The sequence below is a fragment of the Epargyreus clarus genome, unplaced genomic scaffold, assembly GCF_041222505.1.
Source record: "Epargyreus clarus isolate Ecla_fem2 unplaced genomic scaffold, WU_Ecla_fem_2.2 ptg000026l, whole genome shotgun sequence".
In the NCBI taxonomy this organism is placed as follows: domain Eukaryota; kingdom Metazoa; phylum Arthropoda; class Insecta; order Lepidoptera; family Hesperiidae; genus Epargyreus; species Epargyreus clarus.
Genome location: NW_027332233.1, coordinates 2,711,375 through 2,732,183, shown reverse-complemented (window position 1 = coordinate 2,732,183; position 20,809 = coordinate 2,711,375). Strand labels below are relative to the sequence as shown.

The 20,809-nt window shown below is 36.4% G+C and overlaps 1 protein-coding gene across 4 annotated transcripts in view; it reads left to right on the top strand.

Moving 5' to 3' along the window:
• Hecw (Hecw ubiquitin protein ligase) overlaps positions 1-20,809 on the top strand; it is a 124,965-nt gene that overhangs the window by 99,558 nt on the left and 4,598 nt on the right. For all 4 annotated transcript variants that reach the window (XM_073087775.1, XM_073087773.1, XM_073087776.1 and 1 more), the window contains 5 exons: positions 10,202-10,402; positions 10,876-11,142; positions 17,194-17,359; positions 18,751-18,963; positions 20,615-20,781. In XM_073087775.1, the coding sequence (XP_072943876.1) occupies positions 10,202-10,402; positions 10,876-11,142; positions 17,194-17,359; positions 18,751-18,963; positions 20,615-20,781 (1,014 nt within the window). The remainder of the gene's footprint in view (positions 1-10,201; positions 10,403-10,875; positions 11,143-17,193; positions 17,360-18,750; positions 18,964-20,614; positions 20,782-20,809) is intronic.

Here is a 20,809-nt window from a genome sequence, read left to right as displayed (position 1 = left end):
GATTCGATAGGAATGGGTAAAGTAATCGTGACAAATAAACATTACATTGAAATATCAAAAACAATCTCTGTAATATGGATATATCGCTCTATATTTCAATTATTCGTTATGTATATTAACAACAATGGCAAACAATATCAGATCCAAGGTTTATAACAAATTATCGTGTACACACGAATGCAATAAGCATTTATCGGCCACGTCACGCCAATTAGGACGGTACTTCCGCTATCGCTGTGGAAACCGACGGACAGACAACAAATATTATATGTATACATTATTCATATGCACTGCGTTCGACAAATCACCCTTCGAATAATAAATTGCGGAACTTTGATATTAATCAAGTAAAAAAGTATTTAATGGCACTTAATAAAATAACTTAAAAAGTGTATTAAATACTAAAAGTGTATTAATTATTATTTATAGACAGATTATTATTTGTTTTACCTATAGTGTTGTCTAAGTTTTTGTATGTAGCTCAATTTTGATAGTTTATGTACTAAATCTTGCCGGAAGGTATTCCAAGGGAAGTGGAGCTGATATTTGGTAAATACCAGTTTCAACTTTGAAATGAACTTTGAAATGTCTTTAATACATATCTACTCGTACTTTAATGTAATAAAATCACGGGGAAACCTTTATATCTGAAGATATCCCATATAGGTGTGTGAAAGTACCACACATGACTAACGTGATAGTAAAGTGCGGATTGGTACACTTCACACTTCTTTTATTTCACTTCACTTCACACGTTATTTGTATTAGGTGATAGGTTTTCGTGGACTCCAGTGGCCACTTAACACCAAATTGGCCGCTTGTCCGTGAACTTTACCAAAATATACATTAAATTTTGTAATCTTAAAAATTACAATGTAGGAAAGAGAGGCCAGCGTTTGTTTGTTGCATTGAAAATACGTATTACTTTGCACTCGTGTTAAAAGCCAGGCAAACAAACTTGAGTTAAAAGCATAAATGGATTGTTTTTTTTGTTGGTTTCAGTAGCGTAGTTTTTTTTTTATTAGCTTGATAATAATAGCTTTAACAAAGCTTGAGTCCCATACAGAGTTGCAAGGAATATTCGCTCATATATGTATTTGTATTAGTATCTCATAAAAAGTGTAAATAAAAGGAATTGGGATAAAAGGAACAAAGGGAGATTTACACGAAGAGTTCAACTTAAGTCATAGATAAATAACTCTCATAAGATTGTAGCCTACAATCCAATCTTATTATACTTGGCGTTAGTGATTTATCGATAAGTATATGAGTATTCATCATCATCAACCCATTCTTGTCCCACTGCTGGGCACGGGTCTCCTCTCAGAATGAGAAGGTTTAGGCCATATTCCACCGTGCTGGCCAAGTGCGTATTGGTAGACTTCACATACCTTTGAGATTTTTTTATAAATCTCTTAGGCATGCAGGTTTCCTCACGATCTTTCCTTCACCGTTTAAGCAAGTGATAATTAATTGATAGTGATAAATCATTTTGAAAATATGATATGAGTATTATCGATGATAAATACGTTCATAATATTTATATTATTAATAAACTTATCTTATTAAAATTTAAATTATAAAAATTGGTAACAGACTAAATGACCAAGGCTTAGCATCTTTAAGTAGCTACTTACGGATTACAAGCCACATACAATGTAGGTACCCGGTATGTCGTCACCCCGAGGGTTTAGTCGGACAGATCTTCAAGTCGTCCAGTAATTACACGTTGCCCATTCAAACCGGAACAATTTCGCGTAAACTGCCTCTAAGTTGCTGTGTGTCCAGCAGGACTTAGATGTAAATGGTACAAGATGGTTTTGAAAAAACTATTTATACTGGTATTGTAAGATTCTTCATTGCACCTTTTTTCCAGTATTGGTATCGAAGGTAATATTAAGAGTACGTTTAGCCCCGTCTAAATCGACTCAAATAGATCTTAAGATCGTAAATTTATTGTTTACCTCCTTCTAAAGTATCTAACTTACGTACAATATAAATAGTATTTTAAATTTTAGGTCATTTTTTATATTCCAGAATACCCTAATTACCTACGTTAAAATACAATTTGTAGTATGTACGAGTGTTACATTACTACCGTGTGTGTTTTTATTAGTTCTTAACCCTTATAAAGTTTGCGATGGCACTTAACGATATGTACAAGGACGTGCAAATTGAGGATACATGTAACGTATTCAACATTTGGCCGTCTAGGTAATTAACGTGTTTTTTCGTGTGTCAGACAGGAAATTGTCACAATTGGCCGGAGGAGGGAACAATGGGAGGGCGCGCACCCAACCCTGACCCCCCTTGATAAGTCCCATAAAAGTTTGCAACGACTCGGTCAATTTGCTTGCGGAAGTACATGCCAAAAGGTGCATTAAATAAAAAAAAGTTTAAAACGGTTTTTAAATTTGGTTGTAATTGTCGTTGTTATGATGTTTACGTTAGTAGCAAAGTTGTCGTTGTTACTGCCTTACAATAGTGATGTAGAGCTGTTCACTTTTGGTTAGAATAAAACTATCTAACATTCACATACACAGTCAAGTTAAGCAAAACGTAGTAACAAGGTTAAGGTTTATTCGGGCTCGTGCTAAGGATCCAGAAAATACTCAAAAAGCATGTTTTATAATATGTAACATATTTCGAGTAGTGTTATGGGACCTTCAGCTCGAGCTTGGCTGTATCTTAGTTTTTATAATTTCTTAAGATATCCATTACATTACAACATTTTTTATTTACAAAATCAATTGACTAACTATTATTGTTCAAAATAAACAACCTTTTAAGAGTAAAATAGACGTTTGAACAGTTGGACAGCGTAGGTTTCGTAAAACGCGCATGGAACCCTAACACCACAGACTAAACACCAAACGTATAAAATTATCAGATTATAAATTCATTAGATGTATAATTAAAAATTCGTAAAATAAACACGTCATATAAAAAAATACACAATGCAAAATATTATTTTCTTTTATGTTAACTCATACAACATAACAATGTCCTCGTGGAAGCTTCCAAAATAAACGCGTATAAATTAACACAATACATTCGCACTCGCTAATTACATTTGTTGTAATTTATATCTAAGATAATTTTACGATGCCCTTGAACAAAGTTTAGTAGTCGGTTAACCATTAACGACTCGAGATATGAGTTTCCGCTCCGAGTAGGTAGTTTAGACCAGCGATTCCTAAAGTTGATGCCACGAAATTATTTGTTGTTTAAATGTTGGTTTATTTTTTGAAAAGTGCTAAAAATGTGGTGAGAAAAATAATTTCTGTAGTTAGTGATTCCCCTACTGTTTCATACTTTGCACTACGTAATACTTAGAAAAAATAAAATAAATAGGGGAAAACTTCCCTAATTTAAGTTTTTTACTAATTCAAGTTTTTGTTTGTAAGTAATTAAAAATTCTGTGTCTGTTCTTTTGTTCTATAAAATAGGATATGTTTGTTATATTTTCCGTTAAAGCTGTTATACCGTTAAAAAGTTTGGGAACCGCTGGTTTAGGTACACGAGTGCGAAAATTACGGAATTTTGCCAAACAACTTCAAATGTTCCACTTTTCGCCGTTAACCTTGCGAGTGTGATGTTTATCGATATATTTATAGCGACAACAAGACATTAATTGGTTTATCGCTTCATAGTATCTTTGGCGGTCCACTGCAATGTTACAAATTTTAATTAGGTATTTTGCCAATCGCGCTTTTTGCACTTTTAAATTTAAAATATATTTAAAGCAAATTACCTGAATTAAGTAACGATTTATTCAGTTGAAAAGAATGATTTTTAATGTCTTAAAATCTTTTTTTTTTTTATTTTAAGATATTATTGTAAAATTTTGTCGCGTATAAATAAATATGGTTACCTAAATACTAGGGGTACATATGTGTAGGTAGAGTTCATATTGATACGATATTCAATTGATATGTCATTTATTAATATTGGTGATATAATAATATTAATTTATTTTTATATGTAATCAAACCCATTAGATTTTGATAAATTATAGTAATAATACTAAACGACGTCGGGTAAACTATAAAGGCCATAAATGGCCAATAATCTAAATGACACCCTTTTAAGTGACCTCCTTGATAAGATACACACAGAACATTGAAATCCTATTATTCGCAAAGGCGCTGCCGTCATCGTATCTAATTCCAGATTCTTCTGATTATCTTCTTACAACCTTGGACGCAACTCAAGAGAAATAGGTATTAAAGCCAAACTAAACTTCAAATTCCTTCGAAATAATATCAATCTTATCTTTGGATAAAAGCTCTCATACATCTCCATAGGGTTTGCGATACGCTCTGGTTCCACGTTACCTAGCAGATTGGTCTAGGGACTTAGTATAATTGTTATCATCATTATATAAATAGGCTAAGAAAAAACAGTTTAGAATATTTTTGTTTTATTTGTCCCTTAGTTTTTATTCTCGTCAAATTGTCACAATTTTAAATGCTAATTAGTTATATAAAGGTGGTAGAACTCTACGTATTCCCCTTCGGTGTTAAGCGCTACTCTGTTCTACTTTGAAGGGTGTGGTATAAGAGCTCTGCTTTGTGTAAGCGTTTCTACGCCTAGGTACACGAGTTATTCGAAATTAGGCGTCAGACGTAATTCAACCGCTGAAATAGGACTCCAAGCCCATTCGGAGTTTATTATAGATGCCCATTGGAGACAGGGGTAACAACGCTGTAATGAACTATAACAAAGACACCGGATTCTGTTCGTAATCAACTAGGCACAGACAAAATTACATGGACTGTTAACTACAAATAACCATCACGTGGCCATTTCTTTTCTATACAAAAAACAAATGAATTATGTGCATACAATTTATACAGGCATCAACTCCAAGGCTCGCATGCATTTCTGTGAACAATGCACTCCTTTGTTTTCTGCCAGAACGGCCATATTTGTCCGAGGAAGTAATTTGGCGAAATATTAGGCACGTATTCGCTTCGATTTCCACCGAGGCCGGCCGACGACGGATTGATAATTTAATATTGCTCCAAAAATAAATAACTTAATGAACACTAAGCGAATGAGCGACTCCATTGTGTGGCGGACAATTGATTTCTAAACCATTTGGACCGTTCTCGGAAGTAATTTGATACTTTGAGAGTCCTTACTGCTGCCTTGAAGATAAAAGTTTTAAGTAAAGTTAAATAATTTTGTATTGGAATGTACCGTTTCTTATGTACAAAAAGTTAGTGCAATCATATACATTGCCAACTACTTATGAGTACCAACTAGTACCAACCTCTCAAAATTATTCAAACGGTTGAGTATTTTAGTAATCCAAAGGTCAATTGTAAAACAATGTAAAGATTGAAATACAAATTCAATACAAAAAATAACAATGTTTTCAATGAATATTTTAAATAATATTTTGTTCTTGATGGGAACTATTTCTACGTAATATAAATTATCATTAATATGTTTTGGTATATAATTAGTTATACCACGAAGACAAAAAGTTAAAATAAAACATTTGTATACTCACGTTTGATATAGAGCCATCGAACCGAGGATTGAATCCGCGATACTATCGGTCTTCCTTAATTTATAGAGCAATTATTAATTCCTATAACTAAAATATGGGAATAATACTGTTTCTATCAGGAATCAATATGCTAATTTTGATTTACCGTAGGTGGAAGTAGGGTTGCTTCTTTTGTGCGTCAGAAAAATGAAACTAAACATTTTTTTATGAAATCTTAGTAACACTAGCGCGTGCAATACATCTGAATATGGAAAATATTGCCCTTGATCATCTGTGATCGAAATGTAATAGGATTGAACTTCTTCATTGTTGGAATGCTTCATATAAATTCATATCACTCTCATCTCACATAATGTGTGTAGCGGTGGTGAGTAGAGTACAATCTGTCAACTTGCCTGTCCAAAGACCTATATTTATAGTGATGATGAGATTCTTTCATTTGTGACATATCTATTCTAACACTTACTCCATTTCAAATTCAAATTATACTCGTAGTAGTACTAAACCAACGCACTAAATATCGTAGCGTGGCGACCCTTACCTTATAGATATACGCTGGAGGCGTTATTAAATAACGCGTTTCCCTGCTTTCTGATTGTGTACCGGTAGGAACACCTCCACGCCCCGAGCGGAGCCGCGCGGTCATTACTAGCGATCCGGCGATTATGTTTACGGCCTGCCCTAATCATGTGGCTACACCGTGGTCACCTAAATTTATCCCCTCATAGACATTAAATCAAAATTAGATGAGATCGTAAAATAATAGGGCGAGGTGTAGAAGTACTTTACATAGGACTAAAAAATATACGATTTGGAGTGTGTTTTGTTTAATTGTACCTGAACCTGATTGATCCTAGATCGATACGCGACGAGTTGACGATATGTCATGGGATACAATTCTTTAATTTACTAAATTATTCAAGGTTCTCTCCACAGGAGTCCCGGTATCACCGAATCCCCTTTCGCACCCAAAAAAATATACATATCTGATCAAGCCGATTACAAAAAAACAGATCTTCGATCAGAAAACCGCTGAACATTGATACGGTGTGCGTTTAATTAAATTACTGTTAGTGTGTCCCGCGACTTTGCCTCGTCATGGCAGCCAGGTCGATCAAGACGTCACGTGGCATGTGGGCCAGTGTCTGTAATTCTGTAGCTATCGATGCGCCCGCGCACGGCGCCGCCGGCAGCGCACACCTGTCGGACACGCATAACTGAAAGCTGAGACTAAGTGAACGGAGCGACGCATTGTTCTTAGGAAATTTGAATGCATTATTTGGGAAATACGAATGCAAATTGAACATTGAGAATGTTATTTAGTGAATTTTGTCGTACGAGATATCGGGTTGTCTTGTATGAAAGTGGCATAAAAAAATCGTTGTACCTTTAGATCAAATTTTAAATTGATTTTAAAAATTGTACATAGTATACACCATAAAATAAAATATGTCAATTATACCGGCAATATTGTTATACGAGTCGAGAAACATAAGTCAACACCAGCAAAAATCTTTAAAGCACGTGTAACGATTTTGTCCATCGCCGTGTTTTATAAAGCTGGATTTCTGTGTAGACGTTTACACGCGTAATAAAACAACGCTCGCTCTATATAAAAATTTGGACTTTATATCGTAGTTGTAAAGTCGAAAGCGTTTTGAGTTGACGCATGCGCACGCGCAGCCCGGGGCGCGGACGCAGAACGCGTGCGGCGGCCCGCGGGGGAATGCCTCCGATAGTCATTAACTTTCGACGATTGGTGGCATCTCAATGATATATGCCCGGGATGTGCCGGATGCTTATGTAATGACCTACGAGCAGGTATTATTGTGGATACGAAACATTTGGAAGGCTGTGTCGCTCCGTGTCCCATTGTTTCGTGTGTCAATGTAGAGTTGTAACGTAACATTCAGATGATGCTGTCTTATTCAAACGTTGATATTTTGTTCTTTGCAGTGGGGTTTATTCATAGATTACTTTAATTTAAATTTATTATAAATTTTAAAGGGTTTTGAAGCAATTGAAAACTAAACTATAATTGTAGAACAAATCCGAGTGGTTTTCGCGTGCCGGCGTGTATTTTCTCAACGGACGGATAACAAACCGTGCCCCATCCGGACACGTAGATCTAACGAGTAATATCTGTTTCATAGCGACCGTAATTTAAGGTCATTCCCATCGATCGGCCAGGAGGCGGCCTTGCCTCGTTGCGCGTGCTCAACACAAGACAACAGAACAAGACGTTTCCTCGACCATCAAAGCGTAACAATCCCATATTTATTACGAGTCAAACAATACATGAACTGATTGGTAAAATCGTTATGGGTTGAATTTTCGCATGGCCCTTAATAGGTCTCCTCTGTAAAAGGGTTCGTGATAGCAGCTGGAACGTTACGTGTCGCGTGCGTTTCGACGAAACGATTGTTTTGGCATCATTGTGCCGAAAATCGCGATTGTTTTGGCTACGGCTGTTGCTAACTCCACTGAGTCACGGTTCGCGCCAGTGGAGTCGTTTAGAAGTTAAATATCAGTTTGGTTACCAAGTCGATCAAAATGTTTAAAGTATTATTCCAATTCCAGTTCTTCACAATCATAAATGTCAATTATTTATTACACACTAACTAAACACATTATGAACGAGTAAAATATTTTGTAACTTTACACAAACAGTGCGTCTGCAAGTGATTTCTTAGAATCGTGTTTAAGAATATGGATAAAAATTTATAAAAAACTAAAGTCTTAATATTTTCTTAATAAGTACTTAACAATCATCAACGTTTAAGTAGGTAGATTCCGCTTATATATAATTAAACTACTTTTATTTGTTGCATTAACTAGTTTTACCAAATTCGCAATAAATATTTTGATATTTTTGTTACATTAGCTAATGCACATTATAATAACCATCTAATCATCTATTTAAACCTGTTATGGACATTAATGTCCTAAACAGACAAAAACAAGGTTTGTTTATTGCATATTTAGATTTTTTTTACCGAATATGTATTCTTATAAAAAAAAAGCTTCGATGAATTCGAACGCATCGATCCGTATCCCTAACGCCGTTCGCCATCGGCGCATACGCAGCGCATATAATTTGGTGGCCAGAAATTCGTATTATTCTAATTACTGTATGTTGATCACCGGGCCTGGGCGGGGCGGCACTAAATCTCCGCTCACCTAAATCGATTATGGGTATTACTAGCCTAGAGCCTCCTCTCTTTGTCTCTGTCTAATGTGGGCCGCACCTCTCTTTTTGGACAATCTTCCACGGTTCATTGCACTCTGTGCGCGTGTGATAACTTTACACTAGGGAACCCTTCAAGAGCTTTTCTTAATGATAAGAGATTCCTCAATGGACAAGTTTTTCGCCGTATTAAGGAAATACGATGTATTTATAGTGCGAACAGATTTTGGCATGACATGTCAAGGTCTTTAATATTTCGATATCCATGTTTTAGTTTTAATCTGGGTTTTTGTACGAATTTATCAAGGAAATGCACGTCACGTCGACTTGAAACATATAAAATTCCTGGCCTTGAATCAAACCCATCACCATCTTATATGTGCGTAGCAGGCCGGTTATTTTGCCTGCCGTGATCTATTTCATACTTCAATATCTGTACATATAAACGGACTTAGTCCCTTCATTTAATAATTGATAACTGCTGTTGAGCGTGAACATGACGTTCAACATTGATTACACCGCACTGTTTAGCTGCAATTTAGTGAAGGTGCTCTAATTATAATTGTTATTGCTGGTCACGCTTGCCTATCTATTATCTCGCTGTCAAACGCTCTAGATTTGCGATTTTCTCCACGGAAGGGCTTATAGAAATCGAGCCTATACTAATTGCTATTGGGAAACGTGAAGCGCGAGTCGTGTGGCGCACCTCCCACCTGAAATCGGGACGAAAATGATGAGCGTCAGTCAATTAGTGGGTTTCACGCTGCGTCGTCGAGATTATCATAATTTTAATGGAGCACGCTCTGATAAACAACGGAGTGGCCACTTTCACACTTCACTATTATTTTGGTTAAGGTTACATGTGAGGTCGATCCGAAAATACTGAAAGGAGGATGTGGCTTACATATGTATAATGTTAATTTAGATATGTAGCTGATGAGTTTTATTGTGATGAGTATGTGATGAACGTGAATTTCATAATCGGAACTTGTACAGTGACGAGATCCGGTAATTAAAACTCATTTAACATCAAAAGCAGACATGTTTATTGAAGTTTTTATTTCGGGTAGATCTGTTAATGTGTTCTAGATGTATGAGTATTTTAAAATCGCAAAGAATTAATCATTTCAAACGGCGTTTCCTCTTTAAATTTTTAAAAAGACATACCTAGGTTCATATGGCTTTCCGCTGTTTTGTAGCCCAAGGTCGTTAGCGATATTAAAAAAATAAATTTAGATTAACGTACTTAGTCTATACGTCAGCAACCATGACATAATACTTTTATTACCTAGTCTATTAGTTTAATGATGAACTTTATTAAGTTGAAAGGTTTTTGAAACGTTTTCATTCTTCGGATACTATAGTTATCACGGCTACATTGAAATGTAAATAGCATTAAACATTTACCTACTGTTAATGTTGTGACCTTAACAATTTTCAAGTGTGTGTTTTTGAAGATTTTCGTTTCTGAATTTGGAATGTGTTGTCCGCAGCCTGTTCGAGCAGGAGATCATGAGCTACGTGCCGGCGGCGGGGTGCGGCGCGGGCGCGGCGCCGTCGCCGGCCGCGTCGCCCGCCGCCGCGCGCACCACGCGGGCGCCCGCGCCACAGCGCAGGGACTTCGAGGCGAAGCTGCGCGCCTTCTACAGGAAGCTCGAGAGCAAGGGCTACGGGCAGGGGCCGGGGAAGCTGAAGTGAGTGGGACAGACTCGAACACGTACACAGACAGAATGAAAGAGATACAGTCAGGCATGCACAAAACGAAAGGAACGAGAAAGCGAGAGAGAAAAAGAAAGGCAGAAGGGCAAGCAAACAAAAGAAGGAAATGAGGAACATTTACATCTCTCTTGAGAAAGAGAGTAACAAAGACGCACATACTCACACACACTCTTCAATTCTTTGAACTTTATATCGTTTTATACATTGTACACCAGCATTGCATTGCGTATTATGCAGCGAAACCAGCAACTAAGCCAAGTTATAAACGCCAACCTTGTGTAGAGTGGTCAGTTTGGTTATTATTGCCACCCGTAAACATTATTGTTGATTTTATCGAAGGGTCAATTAAGCGTAGGTACGCATAAAATCATCATTAGGTTATTCACATCGATGTAATCAAACGAATCTTTAATCCAGTCACTAATCCCACCACCACGAAACATTACAGATTACACATCCGGCGCGAGCATCTTCTAGAAGACGCGTTCAGACGCATCATGTCCTGCGGCAAGAAGGAGCTGCAGAAGGGCAAGCTGTGCGTGCTGTGGGACGGCGAGGAGGGACTCGACTACGGCGGGCCCAGTCGGGAGTTCTTCTTCCTGCTCTCCAGGGAACTGTTCAACCCCTACTACGGACTGTTCGAGTACTCCGCCAACGATACGTACACTGTGCACGTGTCGCCGATGTCCGCTTTCGTGGATAACCATCATGAGTGGTGAGTCTAGTTTCTTTTCTCTCATACTAAAAAAAATACTAGATGTCCTTGTTTTGTAGGTGTCATGGATACTTAGACCAATACAGAAATACCCTGAAAAGTTATTAAAATCGTCGTTTAAATGTCTACCTAAATGTGGATTGTGGATCAGACTGTTATGGTGTCTACCCCGCCGTAAATCGTTCAACGCAGCAAACTTATCATCCATTCCATCTGATGGCGATGGATATCTGCAATCAACTGAAAATAGAGTTATAGTTGCATCTGGAGTCCATCACAGATGCATTACTAAGAACTAGATTAAAACGCATCTTGTTAGTGCCTCTGGTCCTCTAAGTTAAAAACTCTAGTCCTCATTGGTTCGTTTCATTGGGATCTAAAGGTAGATCTCTATACCATAAAAAAAATTGCACAACTGTAAGTCTTTTTATAACTCTGACTTGCTTACACACACACTCTGACTTATTTTACACAACTGTCCATATTATTAGAGTTGATTACGCGTCATTATATAGTTACTTACTATCGAGTTTATCTAAGGCCTCCGCGAAGCAAAAATCGAAGCAATTTTCCGTTGCTAACGCTACATTATCTCAACGGTGTGTGTATTATTACAACTAATTAGTACAACAAATTGTTACAGTAGTCATTATGTGTTTAGTTTGCTATTTTTTTTGTATCTTTTAAGTGATTTATATGTATATCACTCACGCACATTTAAACGTATTGGTTAGTTCGTAAAAATCATAACAACAAAACAAATAAAGTTCATAACAATATAAACAATATAATTCCTAATTTACTAAAACATATTAAAAATTATTATCCTTCAGTTATATACTGATACCAATTGGTGTAATATCGAATGATCGGTTAGTCAGATAAATAAAATGTTACAAATCAATATATAAACGACGAATGGGTGACCTCCCTTTGAAGTCCTCTAAAAATAACATTTTATTCAAAATGATATCTGTCTCTAGGTTTGTCATTTACAATTACTTTTTTGGAATCTGATCTGTATATATTTTTTTATTTAAGTAGCATTTTTTCGATTTATACTTTTGGATTAGGCCATCCATTCCCAATTGGCAAATTCAACTGATATCTCGAACAGACAGACAGATACATGAAATTCATTACATATAGGATAGAAGCGTGTTAGAGTAGAGCCTAACATTGTGTGCGTCATACACGATAATGACGGATAATAGCTGCACAATTAGTATTGATTTGTTTTTGTCGATTACTGACACGGAAGCCATCGTACCATCGTGCTGAAGGACGCCTGAAACTTCTGGTTTTGATGGCGTATCAGCTGAACATTATGGTAATTATGAAACGATTTCAAATGATAACATTTTTATGGGGTTTCATGTAATTAGTTACGAGTGTACTGACAATAAGTCAATTGTTGTGCAATATCGATTAGATTTCGAATTTCTGATACCTAAATAAGAATTTTAAGGAGACTTTAGAGAAATATTTTGGAACATGTTTTAACAACCCGTGTATATGTGGCATACATGGATCAGGTTTATTATTACATACGTAATTATAAAACTTCTTATAACCAGAAATAGAACATAAAGATGTTGAATAAAATGACGGATATCATAGATATAGCATGCCAGGAGAATACTCTAAGTTTATGGATGGTAAAGATCATAGAAATAGACAAAATAAAACTATTAAGAATATACACAAAATAACTGACTTATTGTTAATTATTAAGCGACTTCAAATGAGGAAGAGTTTCCACATTCGTTCTAATTATTTTTTTTAAGTTAAATCGACTTGAAACACGGAAAATATTCAAGGCTTGCCCTAATTATTTTTACTTCGTTATTTATAGACTACACAAGTTAGTAACACGATTAACTGAGTAACTTCCCATCATAATCAATTTAGGCCGCCTTCACAACTATTTGTTTCCCTCGTCGCGAGCTGGGTCATTGCACCTTTTAATCAATTGGACTGCGTTTAATTGTCATTCTCATTCACCACATACGGGACTTCCGTTCATTGTGTCGGTACACCTAGATTACATGCGTTATATGTGCCGTATTTTAAATTGTGTTGTTTGTATAAAGTACAAAGTTAACTAATTCGTTGTGGTGCGGTGTGGAGTATGCCTAGGTCTTCCTTTAGGGCCCAAAATTTTTAAGCCTGAAAAAGAATGACTATGACTTTTAGTCATGATATATTTTGAATATAAACAATGTCGTTATATTAAATGTAGTTAACATCTTTCTATGAAAAATGTATTTTTATTATAATAACAAAAATTGCATTACCAATAATATTTTTATTTTTTATTTTGTCGTGACGACCATTAATGGTTGAAGTAATATGTAGATATAGTTTTCAAATAACTTTGTAGGCGTTTGAGCATCAAATAAATGGTATTATTCGAAACTATTAAAACATAAAATAGGTTAAACCTCTTGTATAGTATCGAAACCTATTACTTATATAGTATCGATATAACAGCGATAGCAATGTTTATATTTGCTCAGATAATTAAAATGTATTTTCACAATTTATGAGTAGGTATGTAAACTGATTAATTGTAGGTACTTTTGTTCCCTTTGTGTTTAACGCCGACATCCTATCTGTAAGGCTAAAGCTAGGTTCTCATATGTTTTTCACCTGATCAGATTTTATCGTATCATACATATCAAGCTATGTGTAGTTGTGCACACGGTGGCTTTCAGCGTACAATTGTTATTCCGTCATAAGTCACCACCATTCCTTTCATTTTAAATTCTGCTCTGGGTGTAGGTAGTTATATTTTCTTCTTTGTGTGTGTCATGACACTGTCCAGGTTACAGGTAATTCTATGATTCCTACATTCATATTTTTTTCGCGGCACAGAGATAGAACAAATGATGTGCGCGCATACAACGAAAGTGGCAAACGTCGTAAGACTAAAACTGTGTCATATCTGTACCTCCTTAAAAATTAGACAAAAAATTACTCTAGAACCTACGATATCGACCTTGCATGATATAAAGACGCTGTCACGCATAATTATCGGTTACAGTTAATTAATCGTTACGGTGATCGGATCAGGCTCACGACACATATGTGTACCCGGCTTAAAGTCGTGTAACAACTCGATGCAGTGTTCTCAGCCGGATAATGCGTTAATTAAGGACGACTTGAATTGTAAATGTGTTTGCATACTAGCTTATCGCGCGTTACTATGCCCGGGTTTTGTAGTAGTCTAGCATTTTCTTTTGTACATGAAAATATTAATGAATGTTTTTAGACCATATTAAGTAAGTAACAGATAACCATAGTAAGTAAGTATTGGCGAGATATGAACGAAAATATAAACTTTACAAATTTTGGCTGTAAGCCTAATCTGTGAACGGCTGAATCGGTATTTGATGATTTTTGTGCAAAGGTAGCCGGATGCCACACCTGAGTAGGTACTTAGTTGGTCGTCTCATTTATTTAAGTCAGCAGTTCTTTACTGTAGCGATCTTAAGAAGACCTTATCACTGTTACCATTCTCAAAAACGTTTTAATTACATTACTACCTATTCAGTAGGTTTCCAAAAATCTTGAAAAAAGAAGTATACCGCTTAAACGAACAGTACACAAAATATTAAAAAGACCCAATTTTTTTGATAACTCAAATGAAATCCACAAAAAACTTGTATCAACAAATATAATGTAATATAGTGTTACGTTTTGGAATTGCGTCTCCGCGTCGCACCGAGCTGCTCCCAAAATGATCGAGTTACCCCCGATATCGGGTGTCTGTCATCGTGTAAGAACTCAGCTGTACCTACACACTCTCGTTGGGTATTTTTTGACACGTAATGCCGTTGTAACACATTCGACGATTGAGTTGTTAAAAATAATGCTACGATTAACATATGAACCATCATTAAAAATTATGAAGATAAGTAGTTATTTCTTATTAAATAAAACATTACCTTCATAGAATTATATAGTGTATTTGTTTGCATTTTATAATGCAACCTTACATTTTTATTATAATTTATATAAAGGATTAACAAATTCATATATACAAATCGGGAAGTTGGAAGTATGGCGGAAACAATATCAGAACTTAGGGAAACAATAAGAATAATTGATTTTTTTTTTCAATAGTTAATAATTACAGACATGATATTTTACTTATTTTGCCAATATATAAGCGACGATAAAACTGTTTTCTACGCTACAAATTTTAAAATAAATCAAGAAAATAGTTGAAAATTTCATCAGCATTACAAAAGTACGCGTCAGTATAAACATAATAAATTGTAACCTAATCGTTCCTTCTGAATAGGCGCGTCGCATTCTCCCATCAAACGTTAACGTTATCGTTACGCAATCCTCGGATATCTGGGATTCGTTCGCGTTGCGGCAGCGTGCTCGCCGTTAACCCACTTGTGGACGTTATGTCGAGATGGGTATCTACAATGAATGGAAATGGTGGTTGAATATAAATTGAATGCAAAAATAGTAAGGTCTTGTGGTATTGTAGCGATATTTTAGCCTACCACATTATAAACGAACCTAGACATTTGTATTGTCAATTAAAAGATCGTAAAGAAACCTGCGAGTATAAGTTACTCTACTAGTCCGCCATTGGTTAGCGTGGTGAACTATAAAGTAAAGTTTAAGTTCCTTAGCCCTTCTCACTTCAAGAGATCGTACTAATATTATAAAGCCGAAAGTGTCAGATATACCCAAAAGTATAATGGGTACGATCTTAAGGTATTATTATGTATTGTTATTGAGTTTATTTTCAAGACTTTGTAGTCTTGGACAGATTTTTCTGACAATGATCTATAGCTAAGAGGCGTTAAAAGATGAAGTAGAAGTTCAATTATTGTCTGGGCGTTTCCAAATTTATCTTCGTTTGTCTCCATAGCACTCATAACACATCATCCTATTTGAGTTCGGCACAAGTTGTTTATTTTTAATGTTAAGGAGATGTTAAAAAATCTTATAACTATATAGAACGCATACAATCTCAGAGTAACTGTGCAATAAAAAATTTACCTTCTGATTGATTACCAAAATAATGACAAAATCTATGAACATGATACGAAGAAAACTACCTTGTTAGCATTCTTAACCCTACTATTTACAAACTCATCTGTAGGTATGTGTAAAATATTTTGGAGGAGATCCAATGAAGACATCAACATTCCTCATAAAAGATTTGAGAACTACTTACTGGGGAACCCGTCAGCACTATTTCTTTAGAATTTTGAAGTAAAGTTGAATATCCAAATGAAAAATATCTATCTGAAAAACAAAAGGAATCAACAGAACAGTCTTAATTCATCTTTTTATTATTCATTGTTCATATTCATAAAGCAATAATACTTGTAAGTTAGTTTGCTATTTAGGTGCACAAGTAATATAACCAAATAGATCTGTATGTGAGACATGCTGATAGTATAATCTTAAGTATACCGAAAATATTTCGATATGTAAAATTACTTATTTATATGATTCGTTACTACATGAAATACGCATCTGCAAGAATTGCATTGTGCAAATGTAAAAATAATGTGTATGAACTTTGATTTACATTGCAAATTACAAGTACAAGTAATAAAATACAAGTAATAATGTACAAATTCATGATGTAAAATCACCCCTTTTTACCATACCCTCCAAACGACATCACAGTTACATTTAACACGGGTGCTTTTATACGATACTATTCATCACACCCTTCAAACCACATCACAGTAACATTTAACACTGTCGATTTTACAGTCGAACCACAAAAGGATCATTCATAAAAAAACAAATAAAAAGGTATCTCGATTGTATTTCAACTAAGTATCTATAAAAAAAAACAATCAAAAACATATCTCGATAGCATTTCAACGAAGGTTGCGATCGGATTAATGCAAGCAATCGTTCGTCCTTTCGGTTCCGTTTCTCGGGTCGCGTTCTGGGTCTAGCAACGAAAGGACCACCCATAAAAAAAACAACCAAGAACATATCTCGATAGTATTTCAACGAAGGTTGCGATCGGATTATTGCAAACAATGATTTGTCCTTTAGGTTCCGTTTCTCGGGTCGCGTGCTGGGGCTGGCGCTGGTGCACGGCTACCTGCTGGAGGCGTGGTTCACGCGCGCGCTGTACCGCGCGCTGCTGCGGCTGCCGCCCGCGCTCGAGGACGTCGACGCGCTCGACGCGCAGTTCGCCGCCTCGCTGCGGTGGCTGCAGGTACGTTTTCTTTCTTTTTTAATATACAGGGTTACTGAAAATTCGATACCTTCCGTTGCAGAGGTAAAAGTAGAGTAGAAGTGTTGCGATGTTAGGTATAAGTTTATACCCAAAAATATGATCAAAATAGGACATTTGCATTTTATTTTTTGCCTGAAATCCGTTAGAATTTAGAAATAATAACACAAAAACTTGAATATCTCAAAAATTAATCACTATCGGCTAGGGTACTTAATGACAAAATCTATTGCAAATGAGCCCTACTTTTACCCCTGCAAGGGAATGTATCGAATTTTCATTAACCCTGTATAACATAGGAGTAGTAGATGAACATAGCTGTTAATAGGTAGAAATAAGTGTGGTGTGGTGCCGCCGGAATTAAAACTACAGAGGATTCTACCACCTTTATGATTTACTTATTGATTTACTCCAGCTCATTTACCTAAATCTCACCTGTCTAAACTAGATTGCTTACCTGAACTCTCTTTAGCTTACCTAACTTACCCCAGTTCATTCACCCGAATTTCCGAATTTACCTTAGCTCACCTGCTTAAACTAAATCTAGACCTCCCTTCCAAACTTACCCTACCTACATTACCTACATTTAGGGTAATTTCACATCGATTGGCTTTAATATTTATGTGCAATTACCTTAAGTTGCCCTTATTAAAAGTTTTTTTTCTTTATGACATCGAAAGCAGAGGAATACTTTATAATACTTATTATAGGAATGCAAATGAATATATGGTACCCATAAATTAGGGACAACACAATAAAGCGCATTATGTTTAAATACAAAGAAAACACACGTGTGTTTGATTCCATTAATAGATGACCTACTTATCTACCGATGATCTTTCTGATCTTATATTTTGGGTGCTTTGTAAGGAAGAATGTACTGGCCCTTTGTTATAAAATATGTACCAAAGACGTCTACACTATGTTAAGTTTGATTTGAAAGATGAGCTCGTTACGTGTGTCAAAATATGATAATTTGTCTTTTGCTCAACTGAACATTATTAGCAGTTTCTTTTATTTATCAAATGTTGGCTCTCTATTTTTCCTCATTCACATTTCTCTTCTGTAGTAAACTAATACTTTTTCACGTGTCATGTGATTATGTCCAGTGTGCGAGTTGCGTATCATCCCGGAAGCAAACATTCGCTGCCACTTTTCTTTCCCATTGCAAACGATTATCTCATAGTTATTCCCGCAGTCCGTCCATTGCGTATCATCCCTGGAACTAGCATTCACTACAACCCTATTCCCTCATAGCAAATATTTAACATGTTATATTATCTGCGCAGTCCGCTCGTTGCGTATCATCGCTAGAGCTAACATTCGCTGCCACTTCCATTCCAAATAATTAATCCACCGTGTTATTCCCACAGTCCGCACGTTGCGTATCCTCCCTGGAGCTAACATTCGCGGTGTCGGAGCGTCTCGCGGACGGTCGCGTGCTGGAGCGCGAGCTGAAGGCGGGCGGGCGCGACGTGGCCGTGACGGAGCGCAACAAGAAGGAGTACCTCGAGCGCGTCGTGCGCTGGAGAGTGGAGCGCGGCGTCGCCGAGCAGACCGAGTGGCTCGTGCGAGGTTTCCACGAGGTGAGCACAATTATGTTATTTCCTTTTTACGGTGTCGTTCCCTCTAGCAGCTGAAGGGGGGGGGGGGGGGTAAGGGGCAGTCCGCCCCGGGCCCCCGACCCTGAGGGGCCTTCAAACACAATTGCTAAAAAAAGCTCGAAACAATCTATGAAATGTGTATCAGTCGGCGAAAAAAAAAGGTAACAGGCGAACTTTTACACTGGGGGCATCCTTTCCACTTTCCGCCCCGAGCCTTCGATGACCTTACTCCGCCACTGGCTGTACCCAAAGGTAAATATAAAATTGAAAATAAATGAGGGTCGCCATTCAAGAAACTGCTACTTTCATAATAGGTTAAAATTTTCACTATGCATTTACGTTAATAGATGCTAGAGTAACAAATATTAAAAATATAAAATTCTGGACATTTTGGTAATACGGAACCCTTAGTGTACGAGTTCGACTTTCACTTGGCTAATTATTTATAACATACGAGTAGCGGGCGAGCATTCAGTCCATCTGATGGTTAGGCAACGACCGCTCAGAGACGTCTATAATCAACCTCAGATACGATTAGATTCCTACCTGAGGTCGGCCACAAATGCATCGTTACCCTTATGGAGTAACCCGGAATGCCACGGAAAAATATGTCTCCAGTACTCAATCCCATCAAACCAGAATACAACAACGCTGAAAATTGCTGTTATTAGACAGAAGTAGCTGTGGTGGTGCCGATGTTCAACCACAGATGGTTCTACCATGTTTACTATGTTTAATTGTCGTTATTTGTAATGGGGTTTGGGTACTAAAAATACATATTTACCCCATTGTACCGTGTAGAATAATTTTATAAAATTTTAAATTAATCTACTAAATTTAATAGACGCCACCCTCAAACATGTTCACCATCGCCTGAGAACATCTATGTATAACCAACTCCAAATGCATTGCTATCAATATAAATGAAAGTGAAATACGTGTCTTTACAATCTTTATGTCGCAACGCAGTTCAATCTTTCCAAATCTTCATACGTGAGATTTGCTCAAAATATTTCATATTTGTTAACTAAGTGTCGATAACATATTTATCTCGTATTGAATAAAATATATAATAAATTTTAGTATTCGTGTATCCAGGGTGAATTTCTCTAAATGGGTTTTCAAGTCATGAAAAAGTTTAATATTTTGAAAGGTTTTACGAAGCCCATTTTGATAAAAACGAAACCTGCATCATGTAAAATATTTAAAAATATAATCGTTAGCCTGAATTCAAACAATTTCATTTTGAAAAATAAAGCTGATCCTGTATTATTCCAAATGCTGGAAAATCATGTTGAATGACAAACTAAAAATAAATTGGTAATTTTAATTTTGTCCTATAATAATTTATTGCAAATTCCGGAAAATAATGTTAAATGACAAACTAAAAAATAAGTTGGTAATTTTAATATTGTCCTATAATAATTTATGCCAAATTCCCTTCGATCACTAATAAGAACAAATTCCGGAAAATATTGTTGAATGACAAACTAAAAATAAATTGTTTTTTTTTTTAATTTTGTCCTATAATAATTTATTCCAAATTCCGGAAAATAATATTGAATGACAAACTAAAAATAAATTGGTAATTTTAATTTTGTCCTATAATAATAATTTATTTTGTCGTCGTCAGGTTGTGGACCCGCGGCTGGTGGCGGCGTTCGACGCTCGCGAGCTGGAGCTGGTGATCGCGGGCGCGCCCGAGCTGGACGTGGCGGACTGGCGCGCGCACTGCGAGTACCGCGGCGGCTACCACCCGCACCACCCCGTCATCCTCTGGTTCTGGCAGGCCATCGACAGGTACTACACCGACACCCTGCCCTGTGAC